The sequence below is a fragment of the Hyla sarda genome, chromosome 3, assembly GCF_029499605.1.
Source record: "Hyla sarda isolate aHylSar1 chromosome 3, aHylSar1.hap1, whole genome shotgun sequence".
NCBI lineage: Eukaryota > Metazoa > Chordata > Amphibia > Anura > Hylidae > Hyla > Hyla sarda.
Genome location: NC_079191.1, coordinates 84,792,415 through 84,813,308, shown reverse-complemented (window position 1 = coordinate 84,813,308; position 20,894 = coordinate 84,792,415). Strand labels below are relative to the sequence as shown.

The 20,894-nt window shown below is 43.0% G+C and overlaps 1 protein-coding gene across 3 annotated transcripts in view; it reads left to right on the top strand.

The window, feature by feature from the left end:
• The window catches only part of LOC130361465 (uncharacterized), a 71,147-nt gene that overhangs the window by 5,244 nt on the left and 45,009 nt on the right, over positions 1 to 20,894 (top strand). Inside the window, exon 2 of one of the 3 annotated variants that reach the window (XR_008891011.1) lies at positions 14,553 to 14,599. The exons of 1 other annotated variant lie outside the window; for it this stretch is intronic. Coding sequence is in view for 1 of the 2 variants with exons in the window: in XM_056564500.1 (XP_056420475.1) it covers positions 14,553 to 15,430 (878 nt within the window). In the remaining variant the exon portion in view is untranslated. Of the gene's footprint in view, positions 1 to 14,552; positions 15,841 to 20,894 lie in introns of those variants that run through there. One more of the 3 variants, XM_056564500.1, reaches the window with a different exon arrangement.

Below are 20,894 nucleotides of genomic sequence, written 5' to 3'. Positions count from 1 at the left end.
TTGGAGGTTTGGACTGAGAAGTGGCAGATGAGGTTCAACATTGATAAATGTAAGGTAATGCACATGGGGAGGAAAAATCTGGGCTGGGATTATGTATTAAATGGGAGCAAACTTGGGACGACTGATGTGGAAAAGGACTTGGGAGTCTTAGTTCACAGTAAATTTAGCTGTAGTGACCAGTGTCGGGCAGCTGCTGCCAAGGCAAATAAAATCATGGGGTGCATCAATAGGGGCATAGATGCCCACGACAAGGAAATAATTCTACCGTACCGCTGTACAAATCACTAGTCAGACCTCACATAGAATACTGTGTACAGTACTGGGCACCAGTGTACAAGAAAGATATAGTGGAGATGGAGAGGGTTCAAAGACGGGCAACCAGAGTAATACGGGAAATGGGAGGACTACAGTACCCAGAAAGATTGTCAGAATTGGTGTTATTTAGTTTAGAAAAAAGAAGGCTTAGGGGAGACCTAATAACTATGTATAAATATATCAGGGGAACGTACAGAGATCTCTCCCATGATCCATTTATACCCAGGACTGTATCTATAACAAGGGGGCATCCTCTACGTCTTGAGCAAAGAAGGTTTCTAGACCAGCACAGACGGGGGTTCTTTTCTGTAAGAGCAGCGAGACTGTGGAATTCTCTGCCTGAGGAGATGGTCATGTGGTCTGGATGCATTTTGGAGAATAATAACATTACAGGTTATGTATACTAGACCTATAGGGACAGAAGGTTGATCCAGAGATTTATTCTGACTGCCATATTTGGAGTTGGGAAGGAATTTTTACCTCAAGTATGAGGTTTTTTTTTTTTGCCTTCCTCTGGATCAACTCAATAGGGACTCACTAGGGTTATAGGTTGAACTTGCTGGACTCTGGTCTTTTTTCAACCTTATGAACTATGTTACTATGCTGAGAGTTGTAGTTTTGCAGCAGCTGGAGGCACCCCTGGTTGGGAAACGCTGACCTATACTGTATACTACATAGTCCAATATTCTGGGAGTTGTAGTTTTCGTTTCGGACAGCTGCTGAGCCACAGGCTGTATCAGGGCATGCTGGGAGTTGTAGTTAGCAACTAACTGCAACTCACGAATTTTTGATTAAAAAAAAAAAGCGATCAAAAGGGCACATCAAAACAAAAATGGTACTGTTAAAAACTAAAGATCGGGGCGCAAAAAATGAGCCCTCATATATGCCCATATAAGGAGAATTAAAAAAAATTAATAGTCAGAATAGAACACAATTTTCGTGCATATGTGTATCCTGTGATGTTACGCATATATAATTAATTATGCAAATTAGCATGGCCAGTATTTTTTTGCAAGAAGGGTGGCAACCCTAGGTGGGGTGCAGGCCGTATTTTTGCCTCGCTGTCACAGATTCCATTGGGGTCCCACCAAGAACAGGATGCCAATGTATACTGTGGGGTACAGTCATTCATTTCAATGGCACAGAGTCACCAAGTGACTTAGGGCTCCTTCCCGCTAGTAAGCGCTAATTAAGGGGACTTACATGGGCACTGTCATTAAAAAAAAATTTAGCGTATGATACAGCAGGTAAAATAATTAAGATTTGTAATTTACTCCCCATAAAAAAAATAAAACATTTCTTTTTATGTAACTTTTACAGTCTTATAAATCTGTCCACTAGGGGTCGCCCTTCTGGTCCAGACCACATTCCGTCTGCTCAAATACACAGACTTTGATCTCCTGCTGGACTGGCAGGAGACCAAACTCAGGAAGTGCTGTCTGGCCATGAATAGCACTCGTTCTCCCAGTTTCATACACAGAGAGCAAGTGCTATTCACTGTCAATGGCCAGACAGCACTTCCTGAGTTTGGTTGCAAGATTAGATCGCATTGGATCTCAGTCCTGAGACCCTATGATTGCGAACAAACGCCCAAAAAATTGAGATGTAATAGAGACAGACCCTGAATGATCACTAGAACAAGTGCAGCTTGTTCCCTCCTTTCCCTGTGTTTTGTAACTAAGACTGTTTTAATGTTTTTTGTTGTCTTTCTTTTACATGTGCACTTTCACTGGCATTAAATTATGGCATAGCAGAAAGAAGTATGTGCTGTGCTGTGATTGACCAGAGAAGCAAGGGAAAGAAAGTCCCTCTGTGTGTACTACTGGCAACCAACTCATTGTGGTCCCATTCCCTGAAAAGAAGAGAATGAAAGGGGACTCTCAATAACAACAGTGAGAGCACTAAAAACATTTAGTTCCGTACGCTGTGTGCACGCTGCGGGGGGTCAACCACGCCACCTCATGACGTCATATCACGCCCCCTCAATGCAAGTCTATGGGAGGGGGCGTGACACCTGCCATGCCCCCTCCCATAGACTTGCATTGAGGGGGTGTGGCATGACAACACAGGGACGTGGCCGACCCCTGCAGCTAAATGTTCCGAATGCTGGCCAATGGAGTACCCCTTTAAAACAAAAAACATGCAGGTTGTTTAAAAATCTTTTATAATTACAGATGCATTTTAAAGAACTAAACTTCCTAAACTAAGGAGAAGTGTTTGGTCATTGCTATTTTTGTTTCATTTGATGACAACAGGATTCAATCCCTGATCTCTTACATTGATGTCGTCTTACCCTTTTCACATCTACCATGAAATAAGACAATTCTATAATTGAATTCATTGATTTTTAAGCAGACAGATCTGCTTGGCAGGAAGTTGTGTTTTGGCAATTGACGTTGCTCAGAGAATCAAGGCATAAATAGCAGTTTGCTGATCTTCATTTAATGCATTTTCTACAGCAATACCCTCTTGTGGCATAGTCTAACAAAAATCTAAAGGGGGTGGAAAGCTTTTCTCTCTGCTTATTGTGTATTGTACGTCATTCTCTAAGTTGTTTTCAATGCAAAATCAGTAGCTTTTTGTTAAAGGCCATTGTGAACAAAGATTCGAGTGAGGCAAACTTCACATTACTAAGTGCCTTACATTTGCTGTTTACATTGGGTTACTAGTGGAATGGTATGTCAACATAAATTGCCATATTTCTGAGCCCTGCACATTCATTTCAGTGGACCTCACGTAGTCTAATAGTCACTTACTTCAGTCTATTTTAAAACATTTATTGTTAATTTGTAGGGCTCTAAATTGACGACACTTGCACTTTGGAGTCCTATAAAGTAACAGCATTCACTTTTAAATGGAGAGTATCGGCATAAAATGGAGAATATCGGTCCCAATACCGATATCGGTACCGATACTGGACATTTGCACGAGTATTTGTACTCATTCAAATGTCCCCGATACCTAATCCGATACCCAGCGGGACCCCCATCGGCAGGTGTCATGGAGGTGCCCTGTGCACACTACCTGAACTATGCAGCGCGCTCATAGCTGGGAGCCATGGCTAATGCTGGACATCACCAATAGCCGGAAGTTAATCCTAGGACTTTTAGAAGCCACGATCAACTTTAAATTGATCGTGCCGTCTAAACGTCCTGAGATTAACTGCCGGTTAGCTCAGGGATGCTGATCGGGATCACATCGGTAAAACTGCGGTGTCCCAATCAGCTGAGAGGATGGCTGAAGGTCCCTTACCATGCTCCGTGCCATCCGATCGTTGCTCCTATACTGCAGCCAGCCATGGCAAGCAGTAGTAAAGGAGAGCTGATAACACTGATCAATTCTATGCTACAGCATAGCATTGATCAGTGTATGCAATCTACAGAATGCATGTTATAGTCCCCTATGGGAACTAAAAAATAGTGAAAACATTTGTAAAAAATAATCGAAGCGGGCGCGGTATGGCGTGAAACTACAAGCTTTGTGAGAGTCCCTCCCGGTACACTTACAAGTTTAGAGTATATGAGGGACGGGATTCCCGTATTCAACCCCCAGAATGTCCCCCCACTCTGGGTATTAGCGGGAAAATCGTTTGGGACCTTGTGCACCCATTGCTGGATAAGGGTTACCACCTTTACGTGGACAACTTTTATACCAGCATCCCTCTGTTCACATCCCTTGCCTCCAGATCCATGCCCACTTGTGGGACCGTGCGGAAGAACCAGAGAGGCCTTCCTCTAAATTTAATCCAGACACCTATGCCCAAGGGTGAGTCCCGTACCCTTACCCATGAAAACCTGTTGCTGGTCAGGTATAAGGATAAGAGGGATGTCCTTATGCTGACCACAATTCATGGTAACAGCAGCTCACCTGTCCCTGTGTGAGGTACCACAACATCGGTCCTCAAGCCCGATTGCATTCTGGACTACAATTGGTATATGGGGGAAGTTGATCTCTCTGATCAAGTCCTCAAGCCATATAATGCCATGAGCAAAACACAGGTATGGTACAAAAAAGGTGCGGTCTACTTGATACAGGTTGCCATGTACAACTCTTTTGTACTGTCCTAGCACGCTGGCAACACAGGGATATAGCTTCAGTTCCAAGAAGTCCTAAAGGCCGTTATCTTTGGCGACCGGGAAAGAGCAGGCCGGAGTTCCCAAGAAACTGAAGTTATAGGTGCCAGGATCGTCCCAGGCCAACACTTTCCAGGTGAGGTGCCCCACACTGGACGATCCCAGAAAAAATGCAGAGTGTGTAACAAGAGGGGGATACGGAAGGACACCACCTATCAATGTGACACTTGCCCCGATCAGCCAGGCCTCTGCATTAAAAACTGCTTCAGGGAGTATCACACTTCCATGCAGTACTACATTTTCCCTCTTCATTTTAATTTTACATAATTTGACCCCAATGTACCAAGTCCAGAGTACATTCCAAATTTTAACCCCGTAAAACCACTAAATTGCCCAAAAAACTCTTTTATAAAAAAAAAACCTGATAAGACCTCTGGGGATATTTTTCCCCAAAAATAGGTCATGGGTCACTGAGTCACTATCATCGGGGACTTTTTTTTATGTTGCCTCAATTGCGGAGCTCTCTCTCTCCACGTGTGCGCATTTGAGGCAACAGGTTAGGGATGGCGACACACATCACATTCCCAGAATGATGATTCAGAGCATAGGGTATGGGGTGGGCATATTTTTTAGTTTTGGCTATGCTCTGGGTCATCATTCTGGGAACATAACCTGTTTTATGATTTTATGTCCCACTGTACCCCATTTTAGTAATTTGCTCCTTCGGGGGGGGGGGGGGGGGGTCCAACTGTTCTTGCTCCATAGGCAGTTATGTAGAAGCTCAATTTCCCTGACTGCGCTCCTGCTCTTCCGAGACCGGTCTGCATCCGAAGAGCTGTTTAAGTCCAGATATGAGATATGTCCTTACCTTATAAAAAATGTATTTACAAATTTACAGTGACATTTTATCCTTTTACCACTTGTGAAAATGAAAAATTTGTGGTAACCCCAGCATTTTAGTGTAAAAAATCTAATTTTTCCTTTTCACATCCCACTTTAATGAACATTTATCAAACACCTGTGGGGTGTTAAGGCTCACTGCACCCCTTGGTACATGCCTTGAGGGCCGTAGTTTCCAAAATAGTATGCCATGTGTTTTTTTTTTTTTTGCTGTTCTGGCACCATAGGGGCTTCCTAAATGCGACATGCCCCCCCATTTCAGGAAAATTAGCAAATGTGACTCCTCTTCTGAGCATTGTAGTGCGCCCGCAGTGCACTTGACGTCCACACATGGGGTATTTCCATACTCAGAAGAGATGGGGTTACAAATTTTTGGGGGCATTTTCTCCTATTACCCCTTGTAAAAAGTTTACATTTGGGGGAAAACCAGCATTTTAGTGAAAAAAAAATTAATTTGCACATCCGATTTTAACAAAAAGTCGTCAAACACCTGGGGGCTGTTAAGGCTCACTGGACCCCTTGTTACATTCCTTGAGGGGTGTAGTTTCCAAAATAGTATGCCATGTTGATTTTTTATTGCTGTTCTGGCACCATAGGGGCTTCCTAAATGTGACATGCCCCAAAAACCATTTAAAAAACTCACTCTCCAAAATCCCATTGTCGCTCCTTCCCTCCTGAGCCTTGGAGTGATGTCACTCGTCATTGCACCGCGCAGTGCATAGCAATGACGCAGGGGACGCCACACCAGAGGCCAGAAGCAGCGCAAACCCGACCCTGGCAACAGGTAATTATACAACCGGGGATGGGGGAGGCAACGGGGCAGCGGCACCGGCATGTAAATGAGCAGACCTGGCTTATTCATAAACTCTCCATATTGAGATGGTAATAGTAGTTTATAAGCCACACACCCTTCTACTGCAGATGAACGGGGCGCGTCTTATGGAGATCAATGCAATGATCATATTGCATATTAGTCTAATGTGATATTCCTCTGCTCCACCACATGATATAATAATTCCCACGAGGAAACTTAATTTAAGTCTTCCTAATTAGTAGTGTACTACAAATTATATATTTAATACTGTATATTACTACCAGAGATAGTTGTGATTACAACTGGGCGGGGTTTACTCCCATTTTATATATAAATAAAATGCCCATGCGATATCATGTAATTTGATGATCTCTATGCAAAGTAATATAAATAATGTCTAAACTAACCTACTTCTGTGACTAAGCTTAATATTATTAAATAGCATACTAATACATCATTGATTTATATCTGACATTATATTATTGATATTCTTTATATAATTTCCTTCATATTATGGTCTGTTTTTATTACTCTTTAACCCCTTTGGGACTCAGCCTATTTTCACCTTAACCCCTTAAGGACTGAGCCCTTTTTCACCTTATGGACTCAGCCCTTTTTTGCACATCTGACCCCTGTCACTTCATGCATTAATAACTCTGAGATGCTTTTACCTATTATTCTGATTCCGAGATTGTTTTTTCGTGACATATTCTACTTTATGATAGTGGTAAATTTTCATCGTTACTTGCATTCTTTCTTAGTGAAAAATCCCAAAATTTGATGCAAATTTTGAAAATTTTGCATTTTTCTAACTTTGAAACTTTTGTAAGGAAAATGGATATTGCAAATAAATTATATATTGATTCACATATACAATATGTCTACTTTATATTTGCATCATGAAGTTGACATGTTTTTACTTTAGGAAGACATCAGAGGGCTTCAAACTTCAGCAGCAATTTTCCAATTTTCCATAACATTTTCAAAATCAGAATTTTTCAGGGACCAGTTCTGTTTTGAAGTGGATTTGAGGGGTCTTCTTATGAGATATACCCCATAAATGACCCCTTTATGAAAACTGCACCCCCCAAAGTATTCAAAGTGACATTCAGAAAGTGTGTTAACCCTTTAGGTGTTTCACAGGAATAGCAGCAAGGTAAATTAGAAAATTCAAAACACACTTGCATGTTCTTGTAGACCCAGTTTTTGAAATTTTTACAAGGGGTAAAATGAGAAAAAGCCCCCCAAAATTTGTAACCCAATTTCTCGAATAAGGAAATACCTCACATGTGGATGTCAAGTGCTCTGTGGGTGCACTACAAGGCACAGAAGGGAAGGAGCAACAATGGGATTTTGGAGAGTGAGTTTTTATGAAATGGTTTTTGGGGGGCATGTCACATTTAGGAAGCCCCTATGGTGCCAGAACAGCAGAAAACCCCCCACATGGCATACTATTTTGTAAACTACACCCCCAAGGAACATAACAAGGGGTCCACTGAGCCTTAACACCCCACAGGTGTTTGACGACATTTCGTTAAAGTCGGATGTGTAAATTAATTTATTTATTTTTTTCACAAAAAAGCTGGTTTTCCCCCAAATTTTACATTTTTACAAGGGGTTATATGAGAAAATGCCCCCCCCCCCAAATTTGTAACCCCATCTCTTCTGAGTATGGAAATACCCCATATGTGGACATCAAGTGCTCTGCTGGCGCACTACAATGCTCAGAAGAGAAGTAACATTTGGCTTTTGGAAAGCAAATTTTGCTGAAATGGTTTTTGGGGGGCATGTCGCATTTAGGATGCCCCTATGGTGCCAGAACAGCAAAAAAAAATAAAAAAAAAATACATGGCATACTGTTTTGGAAACTACACCCCTAAAGGAACGTAACAAGGCATACAGTGAGCCTTAACACCCCCACAGGTGCTTGACAAATTTCTGCTAAAGTTGGATGTGAAAATGAAAAGTTAGATTATTTTTCACTAAAATGCTGTTGTTACCCCAAATTTTTCATTTTCACAAGGGGTAATTGGAGAAAAAGCCTCCCAAAATTTGTAACCTTATTTCTTCTGAGTATGGAAATACCCCATATATGGATGTAAAATGCTCTGCTGGCGAACTACAATGCTCAGAAGAGGAGGAGCACCTTTGAGCGTTTGGTGAGAGAATTTGGTTGGAATAGAAGTGGGAGGCCATGTGCATTTACAAAGCCCCCCGTGGTGCCAGAACAGTGGACCCCCCCACATGTGACCCCATTTTGGAAACTACACCCCTCACAGAATTTAATAAGGGGTGTAGTGAACATTTACACCCCACTGGCGTTTCACAGATCTTTGGAAAAGTGGGCTGTGCAAATGAAAAATAAAATTTTTCATTTTCACGGACCACTGTTCCAAAAATCTGTCAGACACTTGTGGGTTTAAATGCTCACTGCACCCCTTATTAAATTCTGTGAGGGGTGTAGTTTCCAAAATGGGGTCACATGTGGGGGGTCCACTGTTCTGGCACTATGGGGGATTTGTAAACACATATGGCTTTCAATTTCAGACACCTTCTCTTGCCAAAATCCCAATGTCACTCCTCTTCTGAGTATTGTAGTGCACCCGCAGAGTACTTTACATCCACATATGGGGTGTGTTCTTACTCAGAAGAAATGGGGTTACAAATTTTGTGGGGGCTTTTTTCCTATTCTCCCTTGTGAAAATGAAAAATTTAGGGTAACACCAGCATTTTTTTTTATTTTCACATCCAACTTTAATGAAAATTTGTCAAACACCTGTGGGGTGTTAAGGCTCACTATACCCCTTGTTACATTCCGTGAGGGGTGTAGTTTCCAAAATAGGGTCACATGTGGGTATTTATTGTTTGCGTTTATGTCAGAGCTGCTGTAAAATCAGCCACCCCTGTGCAAATCACCAATTTAGACCTGAAATTTACATGGTGCGCTCTCACTTCTTAGCCTTGTTGTGCGTCCGCAGAGCATTTCATGCCCACATATTTCTGTACTCAGGAGAAATTGTGTTACAAATTTGTTTTTGTTTTTTTCCTTTTACCGCTTGTGAAAATTTAAAGTATGGGGCAACACCAGCATGTTAGTGTAAAAATATTTTTTTTTTACACTAACATGCTGGTGTAGACCCCAACTTTACCTTTTCATAAAGGGTAAAAGGAGAAAATACCCTACAGCAGTGTTTCCCAAACAGGGTGTCTCCAGCTGTTGCAAAACTCCCAGCATGCCTTGACAGTCAGTGGCTGTCTGGCAATACTGTGAGTTGTTGTTTTTCAACAGCTGGAGGCTCCGTTTTGGAAACAGTGCTATACAAGATTTTTTTTATTTTTTATTGGGGTGTGGGGAACTGTGTAAGGGTATATGTAGTGTTTTACTTTTTATTTTGTGTAGTGTAGTGTTTTTAGGATACATTCACATGGGCGGAGGTTTAAAGTGAGTTTGAGCTGCGGCGGAAAACTTGCTGCATCTCAAACTTCCAGCAGAACTCGCTGTAAACCCACCCGTGTGACTGTACCCTGTACATTCACATGGGGGGGGGCAAACCTCCAGCTGTTTCAAAACTACAACTCCAAGCATGCACTGACAGACCATACATGCTGGGAGTTATAGTTATGCAACAGCTGGAGGTACATTGATTGCGAAACACTGAGAGTTTGTTACTTAGCTCAGTGTTTCGCAACCAGTGTGCCTCCAGCTGTTGCAAAACTAGAACTCCCAGCATGTACAGTCTCTCAGTGCATGCTGGGAGTTGTATTTTTGCAACAGCTGTAGGCACACTGGTTGCAAAACAGTGAGTTAGGTAACAAACTCTGTTTCACAACCAATGTGTCTCCATCTGTTGCATAACTGCAACAATCAGCATGCATTGACAGCCGAAAGGCATGCTGAGAGTTGTAGTTTTGCAACAGCTGGAGGCACACTGCTACAACTCCCAGCATACCCTTTGGTAGTCTGTGCATACTGGGAGTTGTAGTTATGCAACAACTGGCTGCACACTTTTTCATAGAAAAAAGTGCCTCCAGCTGTTGCATAACTACAACCCCCAGCATGCACAGACTACCAAAGGGCATGCTGGGAGTTGTAGTTGGAACTCCAGCTGTTGCAAAACTACAACTCCCAACATGCCCTTTGGCTTTGCATGCCGAGAGTTGTTGCTAAGCAACAGCAGGAAGTGAAGAGGCCTCACCTCCTGCTGTATCCTGCCCCGGGATGCCGCCGCTACTGCTGCTCCTGTCGCCGCCACCGATCCTGAGCACCGCCGGACCAGGGCAGGGTAGGAGACCGGCGCCGATCTCCGCTCCGATCGCCGTCCCCAGGCAGGTCAGTGATTGATCGGTCGTTCCGACCGATCAATCACGTGATCGCAAGGCAGCACCAGTGCCACCTCACTCCTGCTGAGTAAGGGTGAATGGGGCTGTCTCAGACACCCCCATTCACCCTTTTTTTCCGGGTCACTGGGTCACCAGAGACCCGATTGACCCGGGATAACCGCAAATCGCACGTCTGAATTGACGCACGATTTGGGGGGACCTCAGGACCCCCCTGAGCGATATGCCTGGATGCCTGGGCGATATGCCATCCCGGTCCGGATCCTGCCCGGCGAGCGGCAGGGACCGGAAGAACGCAGGGCGTATCCATACGCCTTGAGTCCTTAACCTCTTAAGGACCCAGGACGTATGGGTACGTCCTGGGTCCTGGTCCTGCGATATAACGCGGGGTCACACGGTGACCCCGCATCATATCGCGGTGGGCCCGGCGTCATAGTGAAGCCGCCTCTAACAGCGATCAGTGCCGCGCGGTATTAACCCTTTAGCCGCGCGCTCAAAGCTGAGCCACGCGGCTAAAAACTAAAGGGAAAGTTGCCGGTTAGCTCAGGGAGCTGTTCGGGATTGCCACGGTATAATCGCGGCATCCCGATCAGCTGTAGTACAGGAGGAGGTCTCTTACCTTCTCCTGTGCTGTCCGATCGCCGAATGAATGCTTCAAGCCTGAGATCCAGGCTTGAGCATTCAATCGCCGAAAACACTGATTGATCCATTCCTATGGAGATGGATCAATCAGTGTAAAAGATCAGTTAATGCAATGTTATAGCCCCCTATAGGAGCTGTAATATTGCATAAGAAAAGTGTAAAAAAAATCATTAACCCTTTCAATTATCCCTTCCCCTAATAAAAGTTTGAATCACCCGGCATTTCCAAGAATAAAAAAAAACAGTGTAAATAATAATAAAAATAAACATATGTGGTATCGCCACGTGCGGAAATGTCCGAATTATAAAAATATACCGCTTTTTAAACCGCTCGTTCAATGGTGTACGCGCAAAAAAAATTCCAAAGTCCAAAATAGCACATTTTTGATCACTTTTTATACCACAAAAAAGTTAATAAAAAGTGATTAAAAAGTCTGATCAAAACAAAAATGGTACCGCTAAAAACTTCAGATGACGGCGCAAAAAATGAGCCCTCATAGTGCCCTGAACACAGAAAAATAAAAACGTTATAGGGGTCAGAAGATTACCATTTTAAACGTATAAATTTTCCTGCATGTATTCATGATTTGTTTCTGAAGTGATACAAAATCAAACCTATACAAGAAGGGTATCATTTTATTTGTATGGATCTACAGAATGAAGATAAGGTATAATTTTTGCCGAAAAATTTACTGCGTAAAAACGGAAGCCCCCAAAACGTACAAAATAGTGTTTTTTCATCAATTTTGTCGGACATTGGTTTTTTTTTCCCCGTTTCACCGTAGATTTTTGGGTAAAATGACTAATGTCATTACAGAGTAGAATTAGTGATGCAAAAAATAAGCTATCAAATAGAATTTTAGGTGAACATTTTTAAGAGTTATGATTTTTTAAAGTTAAGGAGGAAAAATTGAAAATGAAAAAACTGAAAAAGCTCCTTAAAGGGAACCAATCATCAGATTTTACCCTATATAACGCTTGGTAAAGCGTTATATAGGGTAAAATCTTTATTTTCACCATTCCCGGGGGACGCTCCTGCCCCCAGGGATGGTGAAGATATGAAGTTATAAACTAGTCACCACCGCCGCCGCCACAAGTAGTCACCTGGGCGGGGAGCTCTTCTCACCTACTCCCGTTCTTCGGCCGGGAGCGACGCCCCCTCCGCTTGATTGACGGGCCGCGTCATCACTCTGCTCCGTCTGTTCAGTGAGCGGAACGATGACGCGGCCCATCAATCAAGCGGAGGGGGCGTCGCTGCCGGCCGAAGAACGGTAGTAGGTGAGAAGAGCTCCCCGCCCAGGTGACTACTTACGGCGGCGGCGGTGACTATAACTTCATATCTTCACCATCCCTGGGGGGCAGGAGCATCCCCCGGGAATGGCGAAAATAAAGATTTTACCCTATATAACGCTTTGCCAAGCATTATATAGGGAAAAATCTGATGATTGGTTCCCTTTAAGGGGTTAAGGACTCGGAAACGGGGGCGTATGCATACTAACTGCGTAATTAAGGGGTTAATGCATCGTTATTGCATTTTCGCTTTTTCCTCCTTCTCTTCCATAAATCATAACGCTTTGAATTTTGCACCTATAGACCCATATAAGGGCTTGTTTTTTGCATCACCAATTGTACTTTGCAATCACTTTTATAATATAACCTGCGGCGAAACAATAAAAAAATATTTTTGGGATGAAATTAATGTAAAAAACGCCATTTTGTAACTTTTGGGGGCTCCCGTTTCTACGCAGTGCAATATTTGGTAAAAATGACACCTTATCTTTATTCTGTAGGTCCATTTTGTTACAAGGATACCCAATTTATACAGTTTTTATTTTATTTTATTTTAATACTTTAAAAAATTATAAACTACATGCACCATAATTTGTTAGTTTAAAGGGGTATTCCGGGCAAAAACATTTTATCCCCTATCCAAAGGCTAGGGGATAAAATGTCTGATCGCGGGGGGCCTGCTGCTGGGATCCCCCCCCCCCCGCGATCTCCCTGCAGCACCCACATTCTGTGCAGGAGCTGCATCTCCAGTTTCGGAAACCTCCGATGGCCGTCACGCCCCCTCCCATAGACATGAATGGAGGGGCGTGGCGCGACGTCACGTCCCCAGTCCCAGAAACCCAGAGGTTTCTAAAACTGGAGATGCAGCTCCCGCATAGAATGTGGGTGCTGCAGGGAGATCGCGGGGGTCCAAGCGGCGGGCCCCCGGCGATCAGACATCTTATCCCCTATAGGGGATAAAATGTTTTTGCCCGGAATACCCCTTTAAAATTGGCAACTTTTTATTTTTTCGTGTACTCGGTGGTATGAGGGCTAATTTTTTTGCGCCGTCATCTGTAGTTTTTATCGGTACCATTTTTGTTTTGATGGGACTTTTTAATTGCTTTTTATTAATATTTTTATAGTATATGAAGTGACCAAAAATGCACAATTTTGGACTTTGGTATTTTTTTACTTGTACGCCATCAACCGTGTGGTTTAGCTAACCTAATATTTTAATAGTTCGGACATTTACGCATGCGGCAGTACCACATATGATTATTTTTATTCTTTATAACATTTTATTTAAAAAATGGGAAAAGGTGGCTGATTTAAACTTTTAATAGGGAAGGGGTTAATGAACTTTTATTTAAATTTTTTTTTGCTCTTTTTTTTTTCTTAGCCCCCATAGGGGGCTAAAAGATGCAATCTTCTGATTTCATAAACTGATCAGTGCTATGCCATTGCAAAGAATTGATCAGTGTAACCGGCGATCTGCTGCTCTAGCCTGCTGTACAGGCATGGAGCAGTAGATCACCGAACGGACAACGGAAAGGCAGGTGAGGACCCTCCCGTCATCCATAAGCTGATCGGGACATTGTGATTTTGTAGTGGTAGTCCCGATCAGCTCCGCTGACTTGCAGGGATTCTTTTACTTTTGTTTTAGACGCATCTAAAGGGTTAATGCCAGGCATTGGCCCGATCGGCCGTGCCCGGCATTAGCCGTGAGTACTGGCTGCCTGTAGCAACTGGGACCCACCGGGTTTAACCCATTCTCTGCCGGTGAGAACAGTTTAAACCCGTTATACCTGACCAGAGCGTACAGGTATGCCCTGAGTCCTTAAGGATCGGGATGCAGGGTGTATGCATACGCCCTGCGTCCCCAAGAAGTTAATGTTGATCAATTATAACCAATAAATGTACATATCATTTAAAAAATAACTGCTTTGTTATTTTATTATATTGCAAAAGTTACTTTTACCACTACTTCATAGAACTCATATCTGGAAAAATAGTCGGGCCCAGATATGGTGAATTGCATTGTTTGTATATTTTTGGCAATTCATAATGGTCATAATATTTTTCATATTTTTGTTGACCATAATTCATAAATTAGTTTTTAACCCCGACAGCATATTAGCGGGGAGAGGAATATTGCGGCAGATGCCTTGTCTCGGCTTAATTTTGACCTTTTTTTTTCAGGTGTGTCCAGAGGCCGATGCCGTACCCACTCCTACTCCTCACCTCAGGTCATTGATGATGGATTAAATCTACATGTTAATAGTGCTAAAACGCTCATTTCACAATCGCTTTTATATAATATGCTCAAATCATTCAACACATCATGGAGGTTGTTTGGCAAGTTCCAGCATACATACCCTCAGCAGCAGCTTAGTAATATCAAGTACTTACTGGCTTTTGTTGCTTTCTGCCATTCAAACCTTAAACTATCTCACAACATGATCAAACTCTACCTCTCGGGCATCCAGCACTTTCAGTCCTTAGAGTGTCCAGACAGCCCGTCGCTTTTTTCCACCCATGCTATCCGAGCAATCCTTAAAGAGATCAGTAAAGTTAACAGTACACCAGACTCCACACGTCAACCGATGTCTGAGCAGCTATTCAGGTCTTTGGCACAGGCCCTGACTGGCATGCCCTTTGGTCATACTTTAAGTTTACTCATTAAAACTGCCATGTATCTAGCATATTACAGCTTCCTCAGGCTGGGTGAATTCTCTAAGACACATGCTTCTTCGGCTTTCTTAAGGAAGTCAAAGATAGTGTGGTGTGACTCCTTCTATGACCTGACCTTACACTCTGCGAAAACTCTGGCACCTGGCAATGTTGTTGAGATCAAGTATTTCCCTACTGGTAACGCTTGGTGTCCTGTTATGGTCATCTTAGAGTGGTTACGGGTTATTAGCGGGGAGCCACCTGATTCTCCATTGTTCCCTACATCAGGTGTGCAGTTAACAACTGCAGTGTTTATGAAATACATGCGTGTGTTACTGAGTAATATGGGAGTCAACCCAATGTTCATATCTGGCCATTCTTTTAGAATAGGAGCGGCCTCAGAATAAGAATAATACACCAGCTCATATTATAAAAAAACTCGGCAGGTTACTCCAGATACATTCCAGATCCACATTGTGAAATGATGTTAGCATTTAAGGTTCTGGTTATGTGACTTTATTCCATTCATGCAATAAAATATTCCTGGCACAACTCAAGCTGCTTAGCATTGGGTTAGGTAGGCTCACGGCTCGGTTCTGATAGTTGTCCTGACCACAATTGTTAGGCTAATTGTTAGCTATGTTTGTGGGAGGGACGGCACTTACCATACAAATAGGGTCCATCCGCACCTGGCTAGCTGACGGTCTCAGTGTTTCTTCCCTCCCACCTAGCCCTTATTCTTCAATATCTCACTCCAAGGTATGCCCTCTTATAGGTATATCTGTCGCAGCAGTTTTGGCACAACTCAAGCTGCTTAGCATAGGGTTAGGTAGGCTCACGGCTCGGTTCTGATAGTTGTCCTGACCACAAATATATATATATATATATATATATATATATATATATATATATATAGGATGGCTGTTGTCCAGCATTGCAGCATGCTCAGGAAGCTGGACAAGTGACGGATGGTTCGGTAATGGGATAATGTTATTAATCTTTTTTTATCATACACTATATATACTCTATAAGTGCACAATTGGCCTAGTTAAATCACTACAGTAATTCAATTTATCTACCTCACAATCCAGCCTCTACTGGCATACACAGGAATAATATTTTTGACAAACTTGTTATCTAGTGTCATCAGTCTCACAAAGCAGATTAATATTAAATTCCTATTGTGGGCAAAGCAGAAGAGGAAAAGAGCTGCCATTAAAATGGAAAGTTTGCACACCTTACCCATTAGAATTCAGGCCTCTTTTCTTTCAAGGCTCAATTCTCTGATTTCTATTTATATATATTTTTTTGGTCCCCTAATGGACCAAGAATGCGTGGTGGGCTCTAATCAGACACAGAAAAAAAAAGAGATGTCGGCTGTCTTACTTCCGCTTTTACTACATGGCTAAAGTCTGCACTCCAGTTCTGGACTTCTGTCATCACTCCTGGAGACTAGTTTGTCCTCCATTCACCCTAAGGACATTCCATGGCTACCTCCTTGGCTAGTCAGTTGGGTACTTTCCTACTCCTACTCCTTATTTTGAGAGTCTTACTTTCTCTGTGCAACTTACTCATTGAGTGAAACACCCTTTAATTTAGACCCATTTCTCTGATTCCCCTATTCAGTAACCCTCAGTTCCCTGCATATTCATCTCTTCTTAGTCTCTTAGGTTTACTTGCTCCTTCCTTTAATTCCCCTCCGTCCATTTTTCTCCCAACATTCTTTGCAACATTAAAGGGGTACTCCGGCGCTTAGACATCTTATCCCCTATCCAAAGGATAGGAGATAAGAGGCCTGATCGCGGGGGTCCTGCCGCTGGGGACCCCCGTGATCTTATACGCAGCACCCCAGTTAAAATCATTTAAAAAAATCCTGTAACACAGGGGTCCTCAAACTACGGCCCGCGGGCCACATGCAGCCCGCCGAGGACATTTATCCGGCCCGCCGCTGCCTGGGACATCCCTGTGTCCCGAAAGATGTTTTCGGGACAAAGGGATGCGCTCTCGGAGACCCTGCGTTTACTTTAAAAACGCAGGGGCCGCTGGGAAAGTGACGCACGCAGGGACATCACTGACGCCGCGCGTGTGCCCATAGCAACGGAGCACGGAGGAGCGGGGCAGCGATGAGGACGTGCGCTGGCCAGCTAGGTAAGTGTTACCAGCGGCACGTCGGCTTCGGTGCTCCGACCACCCCGCTCCTTCGGTTCCGGGACTTACTGCTATGTCCGGACCGGAGGAGCGGTGGTCGGAGCACTGAAGTGGGGAAGAACACAGGCCTCCAGACATACAATGTCTGTGGGGGAACATACTGCACCTAATGTGGGGGAAAATACTGCACTTAATGTAGGGGGAAATACTGCACCTAATATGGGGAACTATACTGCACCTAATGTGGGGGAAAAAACTGCACCTAATGTGGGGGAAAATACTGCACCTAATGTGGGGGAACTATATTGCACCTAATGTGGGGAAAAATACTGCACCTAATGTGGGGGAAAATGCTGCACCTAATGTGAGGGAAAATGCTGCACCTAATGTGGGGGAAAATACTGCACCTAATTTGGGGGATCTATACTGCACCTAATGTGGGAGATCTATACTGCACCTAATGTGGGGGAACATGCTGCACCTAATGTGGGGAGCTATACTGCACCTAATTTGGGGGATCTATACTGCACCTAATGTGGGGGAAAATACTGCACCTAATGTGGGGGAAAATACTGCACCTAATGTGGGGGGCTATACTGCACCCAATTTGGGGGATCTATACTGCACCTAATGTGGGGGAACATACTGCACCTAATGTGGAGAACTATACTGCACCTAATGTGGAGAACTATACTGCACCTAATGCGGAGAACTATACTGCACCTAATGTGGGGAGCTATACTGCACCTAATGTGGGGGGAAATACTGCATCTAATGTGGGGGAAAATACTGCACCTAATGTGGGGAGCTATACTGCACCTAATGTGGGGGAACATACTGCACCTAATGTGGAGAACTATACTGCACCTAATTCAGAGAACTATACTGCACCTAATGTGGGGGAACTATACTGCACCTAATGTGGGGGAAAATACTGCACCTAATGTGGGGGAAAATACTGCACCTAATGTGGGGGAAAATACTGCACCTAATGTGGGGAGCTATACTGCACCTAATGTGGGGAGCTATACTGCACCTAATTTGGGGGATCTATACTTCACCTAATTTGGGGGATCTATACTGCACCTAATGTGGGAGATCTCTACTGCACCTAATGTGGGGGAAAATATTGCACCTAATGTGGGGGGAAATACTGCACCTAATGTGGGGAGCTATACTGCACCTAATTTAGGGGAACTCTACTGCACCTAATGTGGGAGATCTCTACTGCACCTAATGTGGGGGAAGATGCTGCACCTAATGTGGGGAGCTATACTGCACCTAATGTGGGGAGAACTATACTGCACCTAATGTGGGGAGAACTATACTGCACCAAATGTGGGGAGAACTATACTGCACCTAATGTGGGGGAACTATACTGCACCTAATGTGGGAGAACAGTACTGCACCTAATTTGGGGGAACTGTACTGCACCTAATGTGGGGGAACGGTACTGCACCTAATGTGGGGGAACTTTACTGCACCTAATGTGGGGGAACTGTACTGCACCTAATGTGGGGGAACTGTACTGCACCTAATGTGGTGGAACTATACTGCACCTAATGTGGGGGAATTGTACGGCACCTATTGTGGGGGAAGTGTACTGCCAACCCTAATGTGTGGGAACTACACCCTAATGTGGGGGGATCTATACTGCCAACCTAATGTTGGGGGAACTGTGCTGCGTACTTAAAGTGGTAGTCCACTAATAAGATATATATATGTGTGCATAGGAATTTGTTCATGTTTTGTTATCTATAGTCTGGCCCTCCAACGGTCTGAGGGACCGTAAACTGGCCCCCCGTTTAAAAAGTTTGAGGACCCCTGCTGTAACAGCTAAGAACATGTGCAGATAAAAACACCCTTTTAAATTTATATAAGTTTCCAAGCAATGTGGAGAGGTTTGTGTATCCCTCAAGAAAACTCATGTTTTTTGGTCTCATCCTTCCTTGCTACATGAGACTTCTTTAATTAATGTCCAAGGAAAGTTGTTATCAAATAAAGTTTAATCTTTATGTTTAGTATTTCGAAGACAGTGAGACAACATGATACATTTTGGTATTTATGTCCGGCCTAAAGGTTGGCCATCAAATTCTTCTTCAGCCATTTAAACTGTTACAGGAATTTCCTTCAAAATGAATGATCCTTGTTATCCTTATTGGTGATCCTGGTTGAACACGATGGACAGATGTCTTGTTTCAACTTTAATAAGTAACTGTAAGTGGACCCAAGATTAATTACAGTGGAGCTCTTTCACCATATCTATTTTTGTATTTTATTTTACCATAGGAATTCTTAGAACTTTGCTTTGCACCATTCCCCTGTTATTTCTCCTGGAAATGTATAAACATTTTTACAGCTGGCTGTTACCATTCCCTTTGTTGTCAATAGAGTGTGTTCCCAGATAGTCTCACACTTTAACCCCTTAAGGACCCAGCCAATTTTCACTGTAGGACCCGGCCATTTTTTCACATCTGACCACTCTCACTTTAAACATTAATAACTCTGGGATGCCTTTACCTTTCATTCTGATTCTGAGATTGTTTTTTCGTGACATATTCTACTTTATGTTAGTGGTAAAATTTTGTTGATACTTGCATCATTTCTTGGTGAAAAATTCCAAAATTTTATGAAAAAATTGAAAATTTTGCATTTTTTTTTAACTTTGAAGCTCTCTGCTTATAAGGAAAATGAATATTCAAAATAAATTATATATTGATTCACATAAACAATATGTCTACTTTATGTTTGCATCATAAAGTTGACATGTTTTTACTTTTGGAATGCATCAGAGGGCTTCAAAGTATAGCAGCAATTTTCCAATTTTTCACAAAATTTTCAAAATCGAAATTTTTCAGGGACCAGTTCAGTTTTGAAGTGGATTTGAAGGGCCTTGAAGGGCCTTGAAGGGCCTTCAAATGACCCCATTATATAAACTGCACTCCTCAAAGTATTCAAAATGACATTCAAAAGGTTTGTCAACCCTTTAGGTGTTTCACAGGAATAGCAGCAAATTGAAGGAGAAAATTCAAAATCTTCATTTTTTACACTGGCATGTTCTTGTAGACCAAGGGGTAAAAGGAGAGAAATCTTCCTAAAATGTGTAACCCAATTTCTCTCGAGTAAGAAAATACCTCATATTTTATACCGTATATCAAGTGTTCGGGGGGCGCAGTAGAGGGCTCAGAAGGGAAGGAGCGACAGTGGGATTTTGGAGAGTGAGTTTTTCTGAAATGGTTTTTGGGGGGCATGTCACATTTAGGAAGCCCCTATGGTGCCAGAACAGCAAAAAAATAAAAAAAATACATGGCATACTATTTTGGAAACTACACCCCTCAAGGCACATAACAAGGGGTCCAGTGAGCCTTAACACCCCACAGGTGTTTGACGACTTTTTGTTAAAGTTGGATGTGTAAATGATTTTTTTTTCACTAAAATGCTAGTTTTCCCTCAAATTTAAAATTTTTACAAGGGGTAATAGGACAAAATGCCCCCCAAAATTTGTACCCCATCTCTTCTGAGTATGGAAATACCCCATGTGTGGATGTCAAGTGCTCTGCTGGCGCACTACAATGCTCAGAAGAGAAGGAAAGCCATTGAGCTTTTGGGGAAAAAAAATGTTTGGAATGGAAGTCAGGGGCCATGTGCGTTTACAAAGTCCCCCCGTGGTGCCAGAACAGTGGACTCCTCCACATGTGACCCTATTTTGGAAACTACACCCCT